This window comes from Macaca mulatta, chromosome 6 (assembly GCF_049350105.2).
Source record: "Macaca mulatta isolate MMU2019108-1 chromosome 6, T2T-MMU8v2.0, whole genome shotgun sequence".
In the NCBI taxonomy this organism is placed as follows: domain Eukaryota; kingdom Metazoa; phylum Chordata; class Mammalia; order Primates; family Cercopithecidae; genus Macaca; species Macaca mulatta.
The window spans coordinates 143,851,396-143,870,009 of record NC_133411.1 but is presented as its reverse complement, the minus strand read 5'-3'; the positions used below and the strand labels follow the sequence as shown (position 1 = coordinate 143,870,009).

At 39.1% G+C, this 18,614-nt stretch overlaps 1 protein-coding gene across 5 annotated transcripts in view; it reads right to left on the bottom strand.

The window, feature by feature from the left end:
- PCBD2 (pterin-4 alpha-carbinolamine dehydratase 2) overlaps positions 1-18,614 on the bottom strand; it is a 58,585-nt gene that overhangs the window by 11,210 nt on the left and 28,761 nt on the right. For all 5 annotated transcript variants that reach the window (XR_013418541.1, XR_013418542.1, XM_078005212.1 and 2 more), the window contains exon 3: positions 618-698. Coding sequence is in view for 3 of the 5 variants with exons in the window: in XM_078005212.1 (XP_077861338.1) it covers positions 618-698 (81 nt within the window). In the remaining 2 variants the exon portion in view is untranslated. The remainder of the gene's footprint in view (positions 1-617; positions 699-18,614) is intronic.

Here is an 18,614-nt window from a genome sequence, read left to right as displayed (position 1 = left end):
TATTCTAATAAGTCACGTGAGTATTGTGAAATTCTCTCTCTTCAAAGATTTTCATAGAGAAGATGTCACAGAAATCTAGATAAGACATTCCAAATGGCATGACCATAAAGGCAAGGACACTTTTGGAGGAACAAGGTTCTTCTCACTGTGCCCCCTCAAAACTTTTTAGTCTGTCCTTTGTCTTAAATAAGGTCAGTTCCTACACAGGATACAAAATTTAACAGTTCTCAAAGCACAGTTCTTGAGCAAATTTATTTCAACGAGATAAACAAGACCATATCTATCTGATTTGCTACCATTTCTTTCAATAATTTACCTTAAGTTTTGACACATATCTGCATGGCTGATACTCCAGTTTAATTCAGGAGCCTCATTTGGCCCAACTTTCTCATATTAGCTTCAGCAGAAAGACAAGCATGAAAATAAAGAGCTTATTCACTGTTCTTAGGAGCAGACCTGAAAATGTGTTACTAATTTGCAATAATACACAGGCATTCTGAGAGAAAGGATAAGACTTTCTTAAGCTCGATGACATTTAGCTGCACAAGATGACAAGGAAGAAAAAGTTTCTTAAACTCTGTAATTAAGGTGATTCCCAAATAAGGCAGTTTAGTTACCTTGTTGTATACATTGAACCATTCTGGGTGATGATTCATCTTCTCTGCTTGTAGGGCAACTCGGGACATAAAGCCAAATGCCTGCATAAGATGAAGTCAAGAGTAATTACTGACATTGTCCTCTACCCTGAGCCTGAGAGACACGACAGAGCAATCCAACCAAATAAAGACATGCAAGGATCCTTGGGGAAGCCTGTGGAAATCAAATATGAAAGGACTGCTCTCTGCAGGCCTCTGGGGTCACAGTGCAGCAGGACTGTGACCTACTGCTGGATGGTGAAAAACTATCAGGCTCAAGTAAACAAACCAGGAAATTGGTCTCACCCAGTGACCCGTCTGGACTATTTAATTGTCCTCAGGACGAGACTCTACAAAATAGCATGAGAATAATTTCCCTTCAACCCAATGCTCCAGGTCTCACTACCTGGCTCCAAATATTAGGAGCCACTTCTCTTGCAGCTCTGCTCCTTTTGTTTTTAGTGATTGGGCTGCTAACTAACACAACCCACAAGACTACGGAAAAAGGTCTCCTGAGGGTGTCTTAAGCAAAAGCACCAGCAGAAATGAACAACTTCTTCATCTCACCTCCCAGGCAGGACAGGAACAAATCAAAGACTATTGACACCTAGAGTGAAACAGAAGCCCAGCTTGCCTGCTTGGGTTCTTCCTGCTACTGCCTCACACTGCCATTTCAAGGTGACAGTGCACCCACTGCAGGGCAGAAGGCAAGCCAGGAAATGAGCAGAGGGCTGCACACCAGTAACACGATTAAGTGTGGACTGACGGGGCTCTGTCTTCATACCACAGGGAGAGTGGAAACAATTTTGTTAAGCAGAAGGCAAACTGAACTTGAGAAGAGGGAAAAAACTCATTTTTTTGTTTGTTTTCAATTTTTATGAAGGTAACTGCAAACAATAGGAGAGTCTGTCCCTGTTGTTCCAGAATGCAAAAATACTTGGTAAGACTCTTAGGGTAATGGCACATGAATTACAAAGTTACAGTGGAATTAACAGGGCAGTACCCATTACACCCACGTAAATAAATATTTAACTTCATTAACCCTATCCAGAAAAACCAATATGATGTTAGCTGAGCTAACTAACTCAACCAATTTTGGCATCACCAAATGACCAAAGTGTGCATTTCCTAGTTAACAGTGAGAAATACAGAAGATGCCATTTTAAACAATTCTATATCATTCACTATGGTACCTCTCTCGGAGCCAATTTTATTTGGGATAAAGATTTCCATGTTGACATTTAAGGCCTGAAGGTTTTCCCTATAGGAAAAGGGAGAAAGTCCAAGCAAAATCCATTTAACCCCATATGGAATTATCTGTGGAAAAACAATATTCACTTTCCCAGCCCTTCTCATCTCATAAGCTGATTCTCTAGATTATGTGAAGGGAAGGAACAAAAGCCTGGTTTTTGTTTTTATAGAGACAGGGTCTCACTATGTTGCCCAAGCTGGTGGAATGCAGGGGCTGTTTACAGGCGCAATCATAGCTCACTGCAGCCTCAACCTCCTGAGCTCAAGGGATCACTCAAGGGATCCTCCTGCCTCGGCCTCCCAAGTAGCTGGGACTACAGGTGCACGCCACTGTGCCCAGCCAAGAAAGTCTGTTCTAATTATTCAAACATAGAGTTAACCCACATTAAACTACGTGTAAGGAGAATTTCTACTCTGCCTATAATGCCTTATTCTTGTTTAGCATTAGAAGATGTACAACGCTAATCAATATCACTGATAGACAGCAATGCAATTGTTAAGGGCATGGCCTTTTGAGCCAGGGAGTCCTGGATTCAAATCCTGATTCTACCACTTAATTATCATGCAATTTAACTATGAGTCTCAGTTTTCTTTTTTCTTTTTGAGACAGAGTCTCACTCTGCTGCCCAGGCTGGAGTGCAGTGGGACAATCTCGGCTCACAGCAGCCTTTGCCTCCCAGGTTCAAGCGATTCTCTTGCCTCAGCATCCCGAGTAGCTGGGATTACAGGCACCTGCCACCACGCCCAGCTAGTTTTTGTAGTTTTAGTAGAGACAAGGTTTCACTAGCTTGGCCAGGCTGGTCTTGAACTCCTGACATTGTGATCCACCCGCCTCAGCCTCCCAAAGTGCTGGGAATATAGGCGTGAGCCACCATGCCTGGCCCTCTCAGTTTTCTTATAAGTAAAATAGAGATAATAATTTTTAAAAGTCATGTGATTACATTCTAATAAACAATGAGATAAGGTATATAAAGGTACTTAGCACAGCACTTGGTACAGAATAAGAGATCGATAATGGCACATACTGCTGTCACTACTGCTTCTGACCAAACTACACAAGGTAAACCTTACAAAACACAATGAGCAGTGAAAAGCTCTCCATGGGCTTGAGAATCTAAGATTCTAGTTGCTGTCTCCCAGCAGAATGGCTCTTTCCTTTTTCCATTTGTCATGAACAGAGACTTGCACATGTATAGCAAACAAACAGATAATACACTGTGGGGTAACATCCTGATGCACATTGACTGGGGAAAGCAGCTTAATGGCAAGAAATTATGTGTGCACAGTCACTACCCAAATTCTTACACCCTGTGGTCACAATTTCTTTGAACCACGTCATTCTAAAATGTCTAAAGTGATGCCTACAATTCCTTGCCATTTCCCATTAGCCAAGTGGATCAAGTGGATGGTTGGAACACAGTCAGAAGTGGTCCTCAGATCTTTGACCGCTGGCATACCATCAGTACAGTAGCAAAATCTATTCCATCACAGATATAAGGCTTGAAAGGAAACACATCCACAGCCGAAGAGGCATACTGATCAAAGAAAAAGCATCTACCGTATCTACACACAATTAAAAAAAAGTTAAGACACATCAAAACACCCTCATATTTGTATTTTCCTCAGCTTTGCATATTTCCCTTCAACCGTCACATAATATTTGCATTTAATAAAATACTACAAAGCCTGATAAACCATTTACACAGGATTTATTCCTAATTATTCCTTGGGGAAAAGAATACTCAGTCTCCTCTGGAAGCAAAAAGACAATTCCATAATCCTTCTTCCATATAACAGAACCAACCAATCCCCAAAATATTTATTTTTAAATCCACAAATTAAAAACATCTATCAAAATATACACTCAAAGAACTACTTCAAGGAATTTAGATGACTGAACAGGAGAGAAAAAAGGCAAAACTCAAACTGAAAGTTTGATTATCTGGAATACAATGAAGAAGATACAATGCCAAAAAGCTGACTTAGCAGATGGTGAAAAGCATCTGCTTCTTTCAAAGATTTCTTTTTACAGTCTTAGCTACTTGCTTATGGGATTCCAGCTGGAATCTAAAGGCTTTGTGCCAACTAAAAGTCAGAAAAGCTAGAAACAGCCAGAAGCAGAATAGACATCACTAACAACCCAGTAAGAGACCCAAGAGGACAGGATCCAGAAAATGGGCAAAATGAAATAGAAATCAACAAGAGTTTAGAAGAACTAGTACAGAATAAATGTATAGGACAAACAAAGGAGATCTAACATAAAGATCGTTGTTGGTCAGGCATGGTGGCTCATACCTGTTGTCCCAGCACTTTGGGAGGCCAAGGTGGGCAGATCACCTGAGGTCAAGAGATCGAGACCATCCTTTAGTAGGCACGGTGAAACCCCATGCCTACTAAAAATACAAAAATTGGCTGGGCGTGGTGGCGCATGCCCGTAGTCCCAGCTACTCGGGAGGCTGAGGCAGGAGAATCGCCTGAACCCAGGAGGCAGAGGTTGCAGTGAGCCAAGATCATGCCACTGCACTCCAGCCTGGTGACAAAGCAAGACTCTGTCTCAAAAAATAAAAAAAGAAGACCATGTTGCTACTTAACTGAAAAAAATATGAAACCCCCCAAAATTAGAGTGTAATTTAAGAAAACTATATGACTCAGAATACTTGGGGATAAGAATTTTTTTAAAAATAAGTTTTCCAAAAATAAAGGGTTTAAATCTATAAATTGTAAGAATTCAATCATACGTATATACTGTAGCAAAGTTAAACTCGGAAAATTAAAAAATCCTTTTGGCATCTAATCAAAAAGATCAATTCATCTATAAGGATGAAAAGAATCTGGCCGGGTGCAATGGCTCATGCCTGTAATCTCAACACTTTGGGAAGCCAAGGCAGGCAGATCACTTGAGGTCAGGAGTTCGAGACCAGTCTGGCCAACATGGCAAAACCCCATCTCTACTAAAAATACAAAAATTAGCTGGATGTGGCAGTGCGCACCTGTACTCCCAGCTACTCGGGAGGCTGAGGCAGGAGAATTGCTTGAACCCAGGAGGCGGAGGTTGCAGTGAGCCAAGATCACACCACTGCACTCCAGCCTGGGCGACAAAGCAAAACCCTGTCTCAAAAAAAAAAAAAAAGAATCTGCTGACTTCAAACATTCTCATATCAACATTCAACATTATAAGTCAGAGGAGCAAGACCTACAAAAACTTTAGGAAATGAAAGTTGAAAACCAGGAATTTTATACCCAGCTAAGCTGTTGTTCAATAAATACAAAAGACAGACATTTTAGAAATGCAATAACTCAGGGAATAATTCTCACTTATCCTTCTTGAGGAAACTATTAAAGGATGAACTATAAGTAACTATGAGATGAACGGAGAAACTATACCAAAGGTATTAGCAGTAAGCAATATATTCATTCAGTTCTAGGAATACATTTAAAACAACTGTGGGAATTACAGTTACAGAATGGAATGCGTATGTTATGAGCTATTAAAGGAGTTTAAAAGAGAAAGGACAAGATGAGGAAGGTACGTAAAAGTAAACAAAATCTTTGAAAGATGAAAGATCAAGTTAGAGACATAAGTATATTTAAATGTGTAAAACTTAAGTACTAAGACTGGGCACAGTGGTTCATGCCTGTTATCCCAGCACTTTGGGAATCCAAGGTGGAAGAATTGCTTGAGGCTAGAAGCTTAAGACCAGCTTGGGAAACATAGTGAGACTCTATCTCTACAAAAAACTTTTAAAAAATTAGCTGGGCATGGTGGCATGCACTTGTAGTCCTACCTACTCGAGACGCTTAGGTGGGGGGATCTGTCAAGCCCAGGAATCTGAGGCTGCAGTGAGCTATGATCATACTCCACTGCACACCAACCTGGGTGACAGAGCAAGACTCTGTATCTGATTAATTCATTAAACATAAGCACTAGGACTGAAAAATATAAACTAAAATTAAATAGTGAATGAAAAGTAGGAGAAAATGATATTTCAATATTGCTTTGTGGGGGGGACCACAAATGCTATCTAAAGAAACAGGACTATATTTTCTTTTTTTGTTGTTGTTATTAAGATGGAGTCTCACTCCGTCACCCAGGCTGGAGTGCAGTGGCATAATCTCAGCTCACTGCAACCTCTGCCCCCCAGGTTCAAGCAATTCTCCTGCCTCAGCCTCCCGAGTAGCTAGGATTATAGGCACGTGCCACCACACCTGACTAATTTTTGTTTTTGTATTTTTAGTAGAGACAGGATTTCGCCATGTTGGCCCAGCTGGTTTCAAACTTCTGACCTCAAGTGATCCACCCACCTCGGCCTCCCAAAGTGCTGCGATTACAGGTGTGAGACACAATGCCTAGCCAGAAACAGAAGACTATATTTTCTATGTAAAATTATAGGTATATAATTTTATAGGATCTTGTAGATACTATATATAGGTATAATAGTACATATATATGTATATAATACTATATATAGGTATTATATATGTATACAATATACTATGTTATCCATAAGGTATTATCAAATGATAGTATGTGTATATATAGTTATAATAGTATCCACAAGAATCAAAATAAAAATATAAACATTCCCAGTTAAGAAGTAAAGAAAAACACAATTAAAATGAAACAAAGAAAACACAGTCCATATTATAATTTAAAATAAAGAAGAAAAAAGTATTTTGGTTCTGCCGTGTTTTATAAGACTAAACCCATCTGTCCAATCAATAAATGTAAAGAATGTAAATCCAACCAATCAAAATAAACAGAAAACTTTCACACGGGATCACAAAGCAAAATTCAATCATTAAAAATAAAAGCACATAGCAAATGCAAAAAAAAAAAACTTGTTAATAAATTATATTGAACAGGCTGATTTAGGGCAAAACATTAAAAGTCCTGAAGCGGGTAATTTGCATTTATAAATCTGCATCCACCAATGAAGATTAAATAATTACAAATATCTACACTACAAAGAATAACACGACATTTAATAAGCCCATGTAGGAAATATAGGAATAAATAGAAAGAAACATTTATAGTTGGAGACTTTAATTCACTTTTTTTTTTTTTTAAGAGACAGGGTCTCTCTGTCTCCCAGGTTGGAATGAGTGGCACGAATATAGCTTACTGCAACCTTCAACTCCTGGGCTCAAGGGATACATCCTATCTCAGCCTCCCAAGTAGCTAGAACTACAGGCAAGTGCCATTATGCCTGGCTAATTTTTTAAAATTTTTGTAGAAATGGGGTCTTGTTATGCTGCCCAGCCTGGTCTTGAACTCCTGGCCTCAAGTAATCTTCCCACCTCAGCCTCTAAACCTGTAAGTGGCAGGATTACAGGCATGCGCCACTGCACTTAGCCTAACTTACATCTCTTAACCCAGGACAGATTAAACAAACAAACATAATTTTAAAGGTAGAGCTAATTGCTATACTTTAAACTCTAAAAACTGAGAATAACACTTTTAAAGCGCTCATCAAACATTCACAGAAATTAAACATATATTGGTCCACAAAGAAAATCTCAATCAATTCCAAAAAGTAGAAATAGTACTGACAACATTCTCTGGAATGCTGATAGACAGGAATAGATGCACCCTTCCTTAACATGATAGAATATATTCTCAGTCCAAAGGCAGCATCAGTTTTGTTAGCATCATTCTCTATAGGGAAACACCAGAATTCCCATTAAAGTCAAGAATAAGACCAAAAAAAAAAAAAGTCAACAGCCTTCTCATACAAACAAAAACCAGTTAGAAAATATACGGAAGAAAAGATACCATTTAAAATGGCACCAAAAAACAATCTAGGAGTAACTTAACAAGAAATTTATAAATTCTATTTCCAGAAAACTTTAAACTACTACTAAGAAATAGATAAATCTTACTACATTAAATTTTTTTTTTTCTGTACTGCAGGAAGAAGACAGGCAAAAATTTTTTTTTCTGTATGGTAATAAAATCCAACAAACAAAATCAAAAGATAAACAACAAATTATATTTGCAGTATATACTTCCTTAGCATATAAAAACCTCCTATGTATTAATAAGGAGACCAACCACCCAGTATTTTTTAAATGAGCAGAGGACATAATAGACAGATAACAGAAAAGAAATTCAAATGGTTCTGAAACATAAAAACTGCTCAATCTCAATCATGATAAGTACAAATTAAAAACTAAGTTAAACCTAGTAGCTTGACAAAGATCAAAATATTTGCTAATATTCTGTTGGTGAAGATATAGAAGAAAAGGTATTCTCATATACTGCTGGTGAATATAAGTTGATATAATCATCATGGAAGGCAATCTGACAGTATCTGTCAAAATTGAAAATGTCCATGCCTTTAGACCAAACAATTCTAGGAATTTGTCCTGCAGACACATCCACAAATTACAAGGAAAGTCATTGCAGCACTGCCTGTAATAATAATAGACTTGAAACAGCAAAATCTCCATCAAAAGGTAATTGATTAGAAAGATTATGGTACATTTACACACTGGAATACTATGCAGTCATTAAGCAGAACAAGGAAACCATTTATCCTCCGACATGGAAGTACCTCTAAGATACATTACTAAATGAAAAAAAAAAATATGCATAACAATAGTTCATGAAGCATATAAAAAGGAAAGAAATTATATACTTGTGTATGCATTAATATCTCTGGAAGGATATACAAGAATGATGGGAGCAATGGGGAATGATGACGAGAGTGGAGACTGGGAACTGGATGGTTGAGAATCACAAACAGGAAGACTTCCTACATTCTTTGGTACCTTTTGAATTTGCACCATGTGTATACCTAATCTATTTTTTAAAAATTAGTTTGGGAAAAAATGAACAAGCCATGCAAATGAAGTTCCCACTGTGAAAGGAGCTGGGATCCTTTAATGTACATAATCTGGTTCATATTAAAATATTTTGGCTCACGTTAACTTCTTAACATATGCCTACCTGTTTAGGTGGGTTTTTAGTGCCAATTTACAGCATAGTTTGTCTATGAGCCATGTTCTGTTGAGCCACGGCCATTTCAAACAAACATATGGCCAACAAATAACATATAATGGCTGATAATAGTTTCAGTCTTTCCTCTACTGCAAATTACAAACATTTTATGAACAAGTCAATGAATGTATGATGAAGTATGACTCTCTAAGTTACTCTACCATTTTAAGGAATGTAAGCAATACAATCACAGTAAATTGGGCCAATGAAGTTTGTCATTTGGAAATCTCCAAAGCATCAGCAATTAAAGATTTTTCCATGAACCCCAAATCAAGTATTCTTTGGGAACTTTAATTTTTCTTTAAGTTCCTTTCATTTCATTTTATTCCATGAACCTATGAAAGACTATCAGATGCACGTAACCAAGACGAAAATCCTACATCAATCTGTGAAATGTTTAACAGCACCCTGAATTTAAAATATAGCTTCAGTCAAATAACATGTATGATTTATTAAAGTTCTAAGACTTCTAGCACATATTTACAATACAAATCTTTCATTACACAGAGCAATTCTCTTTGATATACATTCTTAAATCAGCTGCCTTTTATATTTTGATTATAGACTATTTCAATTATGCACTAAAAAAGAACATATCTCCCACTAAGAAAATGAGCACCAGCTACTCCAAAGTAATTTCCCCAGTACAATCTCCATTAAGCCTCTAAATACTTCCTTTACTAATTCAATGAATTAGACCTCTATTGTTTATGAATCACCATTATGTTTGTAGGCCTATAACCCTTCTTTTATAAAACACAATTGCTATGGAAGGAAATGATATTTATGTCTGATTAGAAATGAAAACACTATTACATAAATCAGTTTGGGCATTTCTTCACGTCTTGAAACATGATCAGCAATTTACTCTAATTGGTGATCAAGGAAACTATCTTGTGATCAATTAAAGTAATTACCAGATTCCGGCAACACAACCTACCTTAATTTCAGCTAGAGTCTGCACTTCTTCAACTTTAATTAAAAATAATGAAAATTATTAAGCAAAATGCAAGGCAAGATCATTGCCAAGCACGCACATGTCACAGGACAGGACCTTCCCCTGGTGTTGGTGACTTATCAATCACATAAACACTGTCTAGTGCACCAAGTACAGGCGTTCTTTGCCACAGAACATGATTACACGTCTCACCAAGACTTTCACATGGAAAACACTGTTAACTGTTCTAGTCACCGTAAAGGAAACGTCAGATTTTAATTTGTAGGGAACACAAGAATATTCTCAACTAAATTGTGAGGAACAAATCCAACCAAAGATGTATTTGATCTATGCTTTTTTTCTCTGGACTGTCAGACATATTTTGAGCACACTGGTCAATTGGGTTCAATTCCTAGCTCTGCTATTCACTAGCTATATGACCTCAGAAAAGTTACGTAACTTTTTAAATGAGTTTCAGTTTCCTCATATGTAAAAGGAGCTAATTCATGTAATATACTTTACAGTACGCCTGGCACTCTATTAAGCACTCAGTTAATGCTAGTGATTATTATCATCATCAACAACACTTTGATATTATAGTGTCTGTGGCCTGGAAAGGAAGAATTCCTTTCCAAACCTAGCAGAAGACCAATTTGAAGGCCAAAGAAATTCACCTTTACAAGGCTCAGAAAACCAGAAACATCTTTAACACTGTTTCTCTGAGTGGGTGTCGGCATGGGAAGATTTCCTTGCGGAACTGGCAATCTGTCAGCGAGCATCTCAGCCAAGCAGGTGACTCATGTCTCCTTGAGGATGTGGGGCTAAAGGCCTGCTTGAGGACCATTCCCTGTGCAGTCCCTTGTGTGTCTGGGGGCAGACACAACACCCACCAATCCTAAGCCACTAGTCTACCTGCCATCTACTTGATCCGCCACAGAGCTCAACATTTCCAATAACTAGGGCCAAGAATATCCAACTATGAAATTAAAACTGGCTTCTCCACGCACTGAAGACAATGTCCACAAGCTACTGAAAAAGCTGCCTGCTCTTCCAGGCCCCAGAAGAAATGAGTCCCCCTTAGCTCATGGTAATAAGTACATTTTTTGAATGTCACTGAACAGGTCACCACCTATGAGATTGCATGCTCACTTCTAAACATTGCTTTCAAAAGCTGTTTTCATACTGTAGCACCTTGGAGCCTTAAAAAAAAAAAAAAGTTTCAAGTCACTGCTCTTGGCAATTGCCATAATAGCCTACACAGCCAATTGGAAAAATATGGCAACTCTTTAGCTAATGACATGGTACCATCTTCAACATTCACTGTTAAATGAAAAAGCAAGGTGCAAAACAACTTTCTTTTGCAGAATTAGGACTTACCAATACATCAGTAAATTTATACTGAATTCCCAGGTTAGGAAAACTCCTTTTAGATAGCAGTATACTAATATAAATCCACTCTTCTCCAGGTGGCAGGGTTTACAACCACAAAAAAACCTCTACACATGATTTTACCAAAGGGTCCTTCATTTCTGTTCCATCTTTAGTGGAAGTTCTCTAACTAGATAGAGTTCACAGAGCTGATGTATACCAAAAAGACATTCTGGTCAAGCTGATCACTAGCTATGAGTATCTTTTCCCTGAAGAGACACTACTTGTTTCCAAATTCCTCTGCACCTAAGTTTAAATTCATTTCCCCATATCTTCATCAGCTACTATTGGGCAGACCAACTGCCCAGTCTGATTAGCTGTTTCTTAAATTTCTCACCATCTTTCAGTTTTGCTGTCTCAGAATTAGCACATTTCACCAGTTTTCTACCCATTCGTTTCTCCTAAAGCAAACCAAAGCACTGGTTTTAAAACCACCCCAAGAGACGCCCCTTACCAGAGTTCCCTAGTGTCAAAATAATTTGTGATGCTTTGCAATGCACGGGGGCTGTTCGTTATTGCCAACCAGCTGCCTCAGAAAAGTCCTGTTGGAGGTTTTCTTCCCTAATCTGCAGATAATCCTTATTTGTTGGCTTTCATAGTCTTATGAGGTGAGAGGTATTGCAAACACTGCCAAAGTTTAGTTAGTTTTGTTTTAGCAATCCTTTTAAAACTTGAATTTAAGCTCCTTGGTACTGTCATCAGTACAAAATTATAAAAAATTATACTTCATATAAAAAAAAAAAAAAGACCATAGGTTTCAACTTTGTGCTTCCAAACCACTAAGATAAACAAAGTACCTGGCCAAATACATTTTTAAAAATTGAGTGGCCGGGTGCGGTGGCTCATGCCTGTAATCCCAGCACTTTGGGAGGCCCAGGCGGGCAGATCACGAGGTCAGGAGATCGAGACCATCCTGGCTAGCACGGTGAAACCCCGTCTCTACTAAAAATACAAAAAAATTAGCCGGGCGTGGTGGCGGGCGCCTGTAGTCTCAGCTACTCGGGAGGCTGAGGCAAGAGAATGGCATGAACCTAGGAGGCAGAGCTTGCAGTGAGCCGAGATTGCACCACTGCACTCCAGAATGGGTGGCAGAGTGAGACTCCGTCTCAAAAAAAAACAAAAACAAAAACAAACAAAAATTGAGGCCGGGGGTGCGGGCGCTGCGGCTCACGCCTGTAATCCCAGCACTTTGGGAAGCCGAGGCGGGTCGATCACGAGGTCAGGAGATCAAGACAATCCTGGCTAACACGGTGAAACCCTGTCTATACTAAAAAATACAAAAAATTAGCCAGGCATGGTGGTGGGCACCTGTAGTCGCAGCTACTGGAGAGGCTGAGGCAGGAGAATGGCGTGAACCCAGGAGGCGGAGCTTGCAGTGAGCCGAGATCGCACCACTCCAGCCTGGGGGACAGAGTGAGACTCCATCTCCAAAAAAAAAAAAAAAAAAAATAGAGGCCGGGCACGGTTGCTGTAATTCCAGCACTTTGGGAGGCCAAGGCGGGCAGATTACCTGAGGTCAGGGGTTTGAGACCAGCCTGACCAACATGGAGTAAACCCCGTCTCTACTAAAAATACAAAATTAGCCAGGTGTGGCGGCACATGCCTGTAATCCCAGCTACTCAGGAGGCTGAGGCAGGATAATCGCTTGAACCCAGGAGGTGGAGGTTGCAGTGAGCCAGTATCACACTATTACACTGCAGCCTGGGCAACAAGAGCAAAACTCCATCTCAAAAAAAAAAAAAAAATACACACACACACACACACACACACACACACACACGCCCAAAAAATATATATATGCTATTTCTTTGAATAGCATGCAAAATGACAGTCTACTCCCCCTAACTTTTCTTCTTTATAATCAACTGGCTCCTTTGAGAAGACATAACTATTACTAACACTACATAATTCCAGATTACATATGACATGAAACTATCTTGCCCTATTACTGCAATAAAAATAATCTCTATGGATCTACTTTTAAAGAGAGAGAGAAGGCAAAAGAGCTTCTGCTCAAATTGGGATGTGTTAAGCTAAAAGTCAAGATCCTACAATAATAACCAAAAGGGTGGAGGAAGAGAACAAGCGCTCTGGGCAGGAAGAATGCCCACTCCCCCATCATCTGTGGGGCAGCCACAGCTACATAAAAAATATTTTAAGGAAACAAAGCAACACCTAAGTTTGGCTTAGTGGTACAGGAAATACATTTTGTATAAGCAGCACACATTTTGTAAAATAGAGTATCATCTCATTTCACATCACAAAATATCTAATGGTCTAAAGCAGTTGCACATCAATGAAATCATGTTTATACTTTCTTTTGCTTATTTTTAAACTGGGAATCCATTCCCCTTTTAAAAGTTTTTAAAGCACAGTTTCTGCAACATTTGCTAATATTTTCTACAAGAAAAGTACATCATCCAAATACTAGCGCCTGACTGGACATCCTGATAACTCCACAGAGGAACTCCAGTGATAGACGGCATCAATGTATCCATGGAAGAAAAAAGCCTGCCAGAGCCATGTTTCAGAAAACTGTGTCAAGCAAGAAACCCAGCAAAGAAACCATTTCATAAGTTGTCTGTATTTGTTTCAAAATCCACACACAGGTTGCAAACTTGGAATAGTCCCTGAACCTGTGAGAATCTTCAGAAATCGAGCTGAAGGAAACCACAAATACATTCAGGATTTATCCTCAACCTGTTATTTTTCTCTCCTTAAGCCTACCCTTATAGGTTGGATAGGCTTAAGGAGAGAAACATTCCTACTCTTATAGATGGAAAGTAGGGATCTTTTGCTTTTGTGTTTTAAACAATCTAAGTATATTTATTTATTTAATAATAATTTTAATTATTTGTTGAAGAAAAATACCAGGGCTTATAGCCACATAGAAAGTAAAGTAAGCTTAGCACTTACCCTATTTTTGGTATCAAAGTATGGTGGGTAGTATCCTCTTATCCTGAAAAATGCTAATCCTAGCTATGTCTCATTCTATGGCCTTGAGCAAATCCTAAACTTCTCTTGCCTCTACTAGTCTGTAAATCTGAGGCTCCACTACTTCTTAACATCATTATTGGGTGTGAGGTCTCACAAAAGTGCACAGAGTGCTTTGCACAGAAAATGTGCTTCTTTGGGACACTGAAGCGGTTCCAATTTTCTTGAATCATACATAAAGTAATTTTTTTTTTTTTTTTTTTTTTTTTTTTTTTTTGAGAGGGAGTCTCGCGCTGTCGCCCGGGCTGGAGTGCAGTGGCCGGATCTCAGCTCACTGCAAGCTCCGCCTCCCGGGTTCACGCCATTCTCCTGCCTCAGCCTCCCGAGTAGCTGGGACTACAGGCGCCCGCCACCTCGCCCGGCTATTTTTTGTATTTTTTAGTAGAGACGGGGTTTCACTGCGTTAGCCAGGATGGTCTCGATCTCCTGACCTCGTGATCCGCCCGTCTCGGCCTCCCAAAGTGCTGGGATTACAGGCTTGAGCCACCGCGCTCGGCCACATAAAGTAATTTTATGCCACTTTTTTAAAATCTAGAAAATCTGTTCTGTGTAGCCAAACTTAGCTGTATCTTGAATACAAATGAAACATTTTAAGTCTCTGTGTCAAAAATTCACAAATTATGCTAGTAACTCAGAAAATAGCAATGAAGAGAAAATATTTAAAATAATAAATTCTTAAGTCAAAATTTTCAGCATTTCTATATAAATTATCTTAACTTCAGCTGTTGATCTAGGAAGTTTCTGGAGGGGATGGCTTTTTTTATCTATGTAATTCACAATATCCTGAAAGAAAAATGGTTTGTTTTCATGAGTGTATATAAACAAGACCGTTTGATTTCTCCTTTTTAGAGCAGGCTCCCATTCTGTTCCACCGCAGAGCAATCACCTTCTCTGTGCAGGTAGGGCTGATGGGCAGGCAGCACACAGCAAAGCTCCATCTCTGCAAAGACTGCTCAACTCATTTGCAATCCCATCAGAGGAAAGTCATGCAACTGGCTCTAAACCATCAGGGCAAAAAAAGTACACTGCTGGAGCAGGAGTGTGCTGCCATTTGATGCAACTGCTACAGGGAAATTCTTCCCTTTTGTTTTTAAAAGTTTATTATTTCATACCTTATGCAAATCATACTTTATATATTAAGCAATAATATCTGAGACATACTCAAGTCAAATTAAAGGCTTCAATAGCCTTGCCAAAAGCACAGTGATTTTCCTATAAAAAATTATTCCAATTTGTTGATCTTACATAGGATGAAACATACTGTAACAATCTTCATAATTTATGTCCTGTTGGGACACAATGATTTAAAGTAACATAATACAGAGCTGCATCACAGCTAATCTAAACCACCTGACCAGATAAACACCAGCTTCCCTTCTCTCTTCAGCAAGGGCATTTCTGTTTATTGTCATATCATTTCCTCATTCTAGGAACATGCAGAATAAATGCAGCCAACCTACATTTCAGTGGGAGGCTGAGCCGGTCTTTCCCATGTCAGGAGGTTTGTGAGCACACAGGTACCAGTACAATGTCAAGGGTTTATAAGATAGAAAACAATCCAAGAATTCCACCCTCAAAATCATTTATGGCGAAGCAAATATGGATTCATCCAGTACAATCTGGACCAGGTGTGGTGTTATAAACCACAGTCTTTTGGTTGTTGTTTTTGGGTTGTTTTTTTTTAATGTCACTGAAGACGTAATTCTTTAAAACAAATTATAGGGCTTACTCTGAGCCAAAGTTTTATAACTGCTTCAATCATGCCTCATGCCATGCTCACAGGCACTCATGATCTGATTAACCAAACTGAAATGCCTATATTAACCAATGTCTCTTAGGGGTGAGGAATTTTGGTAGAAGAAAAAGACAAACAGCACAATATGGCACTGACCATGTTCATTTCTGATGTACAACTGCATAGGCAGATTTCAAATTGCAAGGTTTCTCCAAGGTCCAAATACCTTCGCCCTCCTCACATATGCAAAACCTTACTAGGCACAGGGAGGTTTTTAGGGGAACTTAAGGGAAGGGTTTAAAGTTTCAATCGTGAAAGAAAAAGTGCAGGAACACATGTGCATTCGGCAGATAACAATTCACTGAAAATATTTTAAATCAAAACAAAACGCCTGTCTGACCAAATTTTTATAAACTTGGTTGGGGAAGAGGAAAACAATTTTTTAAGGGTGGTTTCAAATATTGCTTTCTGCTGTTGCTGAGAATTTTCAAAGCTTTTCATGCTCCATTGGAAACAGCTCTGCTTCACAAACTGTTCTAGTAGGTCCTGCCAAAGAAATGGTCTGATACACTTTGTTACAAGTTTATCAATTTGCTTACCCAGGCAAATATATATAATTATCTTTGCCCATAAAGATCAGTGTAAAATAGGATCCCTCCACTGAAAGCAATGAGATTACTAAAACATAAGTGGATGAGACCGTACTAGCAGACCAGGCGTTTGCTCCCCAACCCCAGTTCCACTGCAGTCCACACCGCATTCCTACCGGTCCTGGAAGGTGTAGAACCTAAGACAACTTGACGAACACCATTTTTCAGTCTCTTGTGGGTCTCTGTACAGGAATGGAGACAGCAAGTAGTGACATTTCTGTCACAACCTGGAGCCTTTTGATTTACTAAATTAAAGGGAAAGTAAAATTTTGAGGTATCCTTTTCAGGCAATAGACATTCAGTAACTTAGGTCTGAACCTGACACCATGAGCATTTGTAAAAGTTTAAGGTAATAGATTACAAATCTGTAGTACTAGTGGCATTCTGAGTTAGTGCTATCAATGGTGACTTTTCCTTAAATGTAATTCTTTTTTGTCCTAAAGCACTCGTAACCTAGACTGAGGCCCCACTTGCTAATTCATATTTCCATGATCTTTGCACCTTATGTATACCGCCCCCAGTTTTCAAAACCACTTCAAAATCAGATCACACTGCTCCGAAGTCACAAGGGCTTCGGTCGCCATGGGTTACTATGGCCTCATGAATGGAAGGGGTTTTCTGATGACAAAGAGCCTGTCCCTGGGCTGTAATGTGAATGTCATCAAGTCCAGACCTTCTCACAATCCTGGTTTTTCATTTTTATTAATCCATGTACCAGAAGTTATCCCAGCAATTCCATTTCTAGATTTATGCCGTATGGAAACTCTTACACTTAAGCACAAGGAGACACAGGATGCTTGTTACAGAACTGACAGTAATACAAAACATCTAAATGTCCATCAATAAGGAAATTAATAAATGATAATTTATTTATGTATTTGATTTGCAAAGGAATAAGACATTTTTAAAACACATTTACTGTATCAGAAACAGTGCAATATGATGGAAAGAACATCAGACCAGGAATCCAAAACCTGGGCTCTCAACCCAGACCTTGAGCAAGCTATATGACTTGGCTGGGCTGTGTTTCCCAACTAGGTAAGATGAGATGATATGAACCAATCACACAGCACAGTGCCCTCACATACACAGTAATGTTCAATTTTTTTAAACTAATAATAATATTATCATCTAGTATACACAAGGAACAGGATATCACTGATTACTTTCTATTTTGGTATTAATCATAAATTACTTTTTCATTTGCATCATTTACATGGCAACATCTGAATAGCATCTTTTCTGATCAAGTAGCACCTTCTGAACATAACTCGATTCTTGGTGACTATGGATCTGAGTGTATCTCACCGCCATTACTCTGACCACCGATTCTCATCGTTCAGTTCTAGGGACTAAGAAGAGGAGGGGAAAATATAATGTGCATTTATAAAATAACTGCTCTGGACCAGGCACTCGCTGCAGCCCCGTGAACAGGTTTATCATTCTCTCCTCAGAGGAGAGAACTGAGGCTCTGAGGGGTTAAATCACTTGCCCAGAGTCACGCACCTCATAAAAAGTAAGGCAGGGATGCAAATTCAAGTCCCGTATGTCCAGCTCCAAAGTCTCCATGTGTGCATGTTTAGGTACAAATTCCTGATGTCAGATTATACTTTTTCTATTTTTTTTTTCTTTTACTTAAAAGTAAATTTTAGGCCTGGCGCGGTGGCTCACGTCTGTAATCCCAGAACTTTGGGAAGCCGAGGCGGATGGATCATGAGGTCAGGAGATCGAGACCATCCTGGCCAGCACAGTGAAACCCCGTCTCTACTAAAACTACAAAAAATTAGCCGAGCGAGGTGGCGGGCGCCTGTAGTCCCAGCTACTCGGGAGGCTGAGGCAGGAGAATGGCGTGAACCCAGGAGGCGGAGCTTGCAGTGAGCAGAGATTGCGCCTCTGCACTCCAGCCTGGGTGACAGAGCAAGACTCCGTTTCAAAAAAAAAAAAAAGTAAATTTTAGCAAAAATAAGTTTCCTACAATTATTTT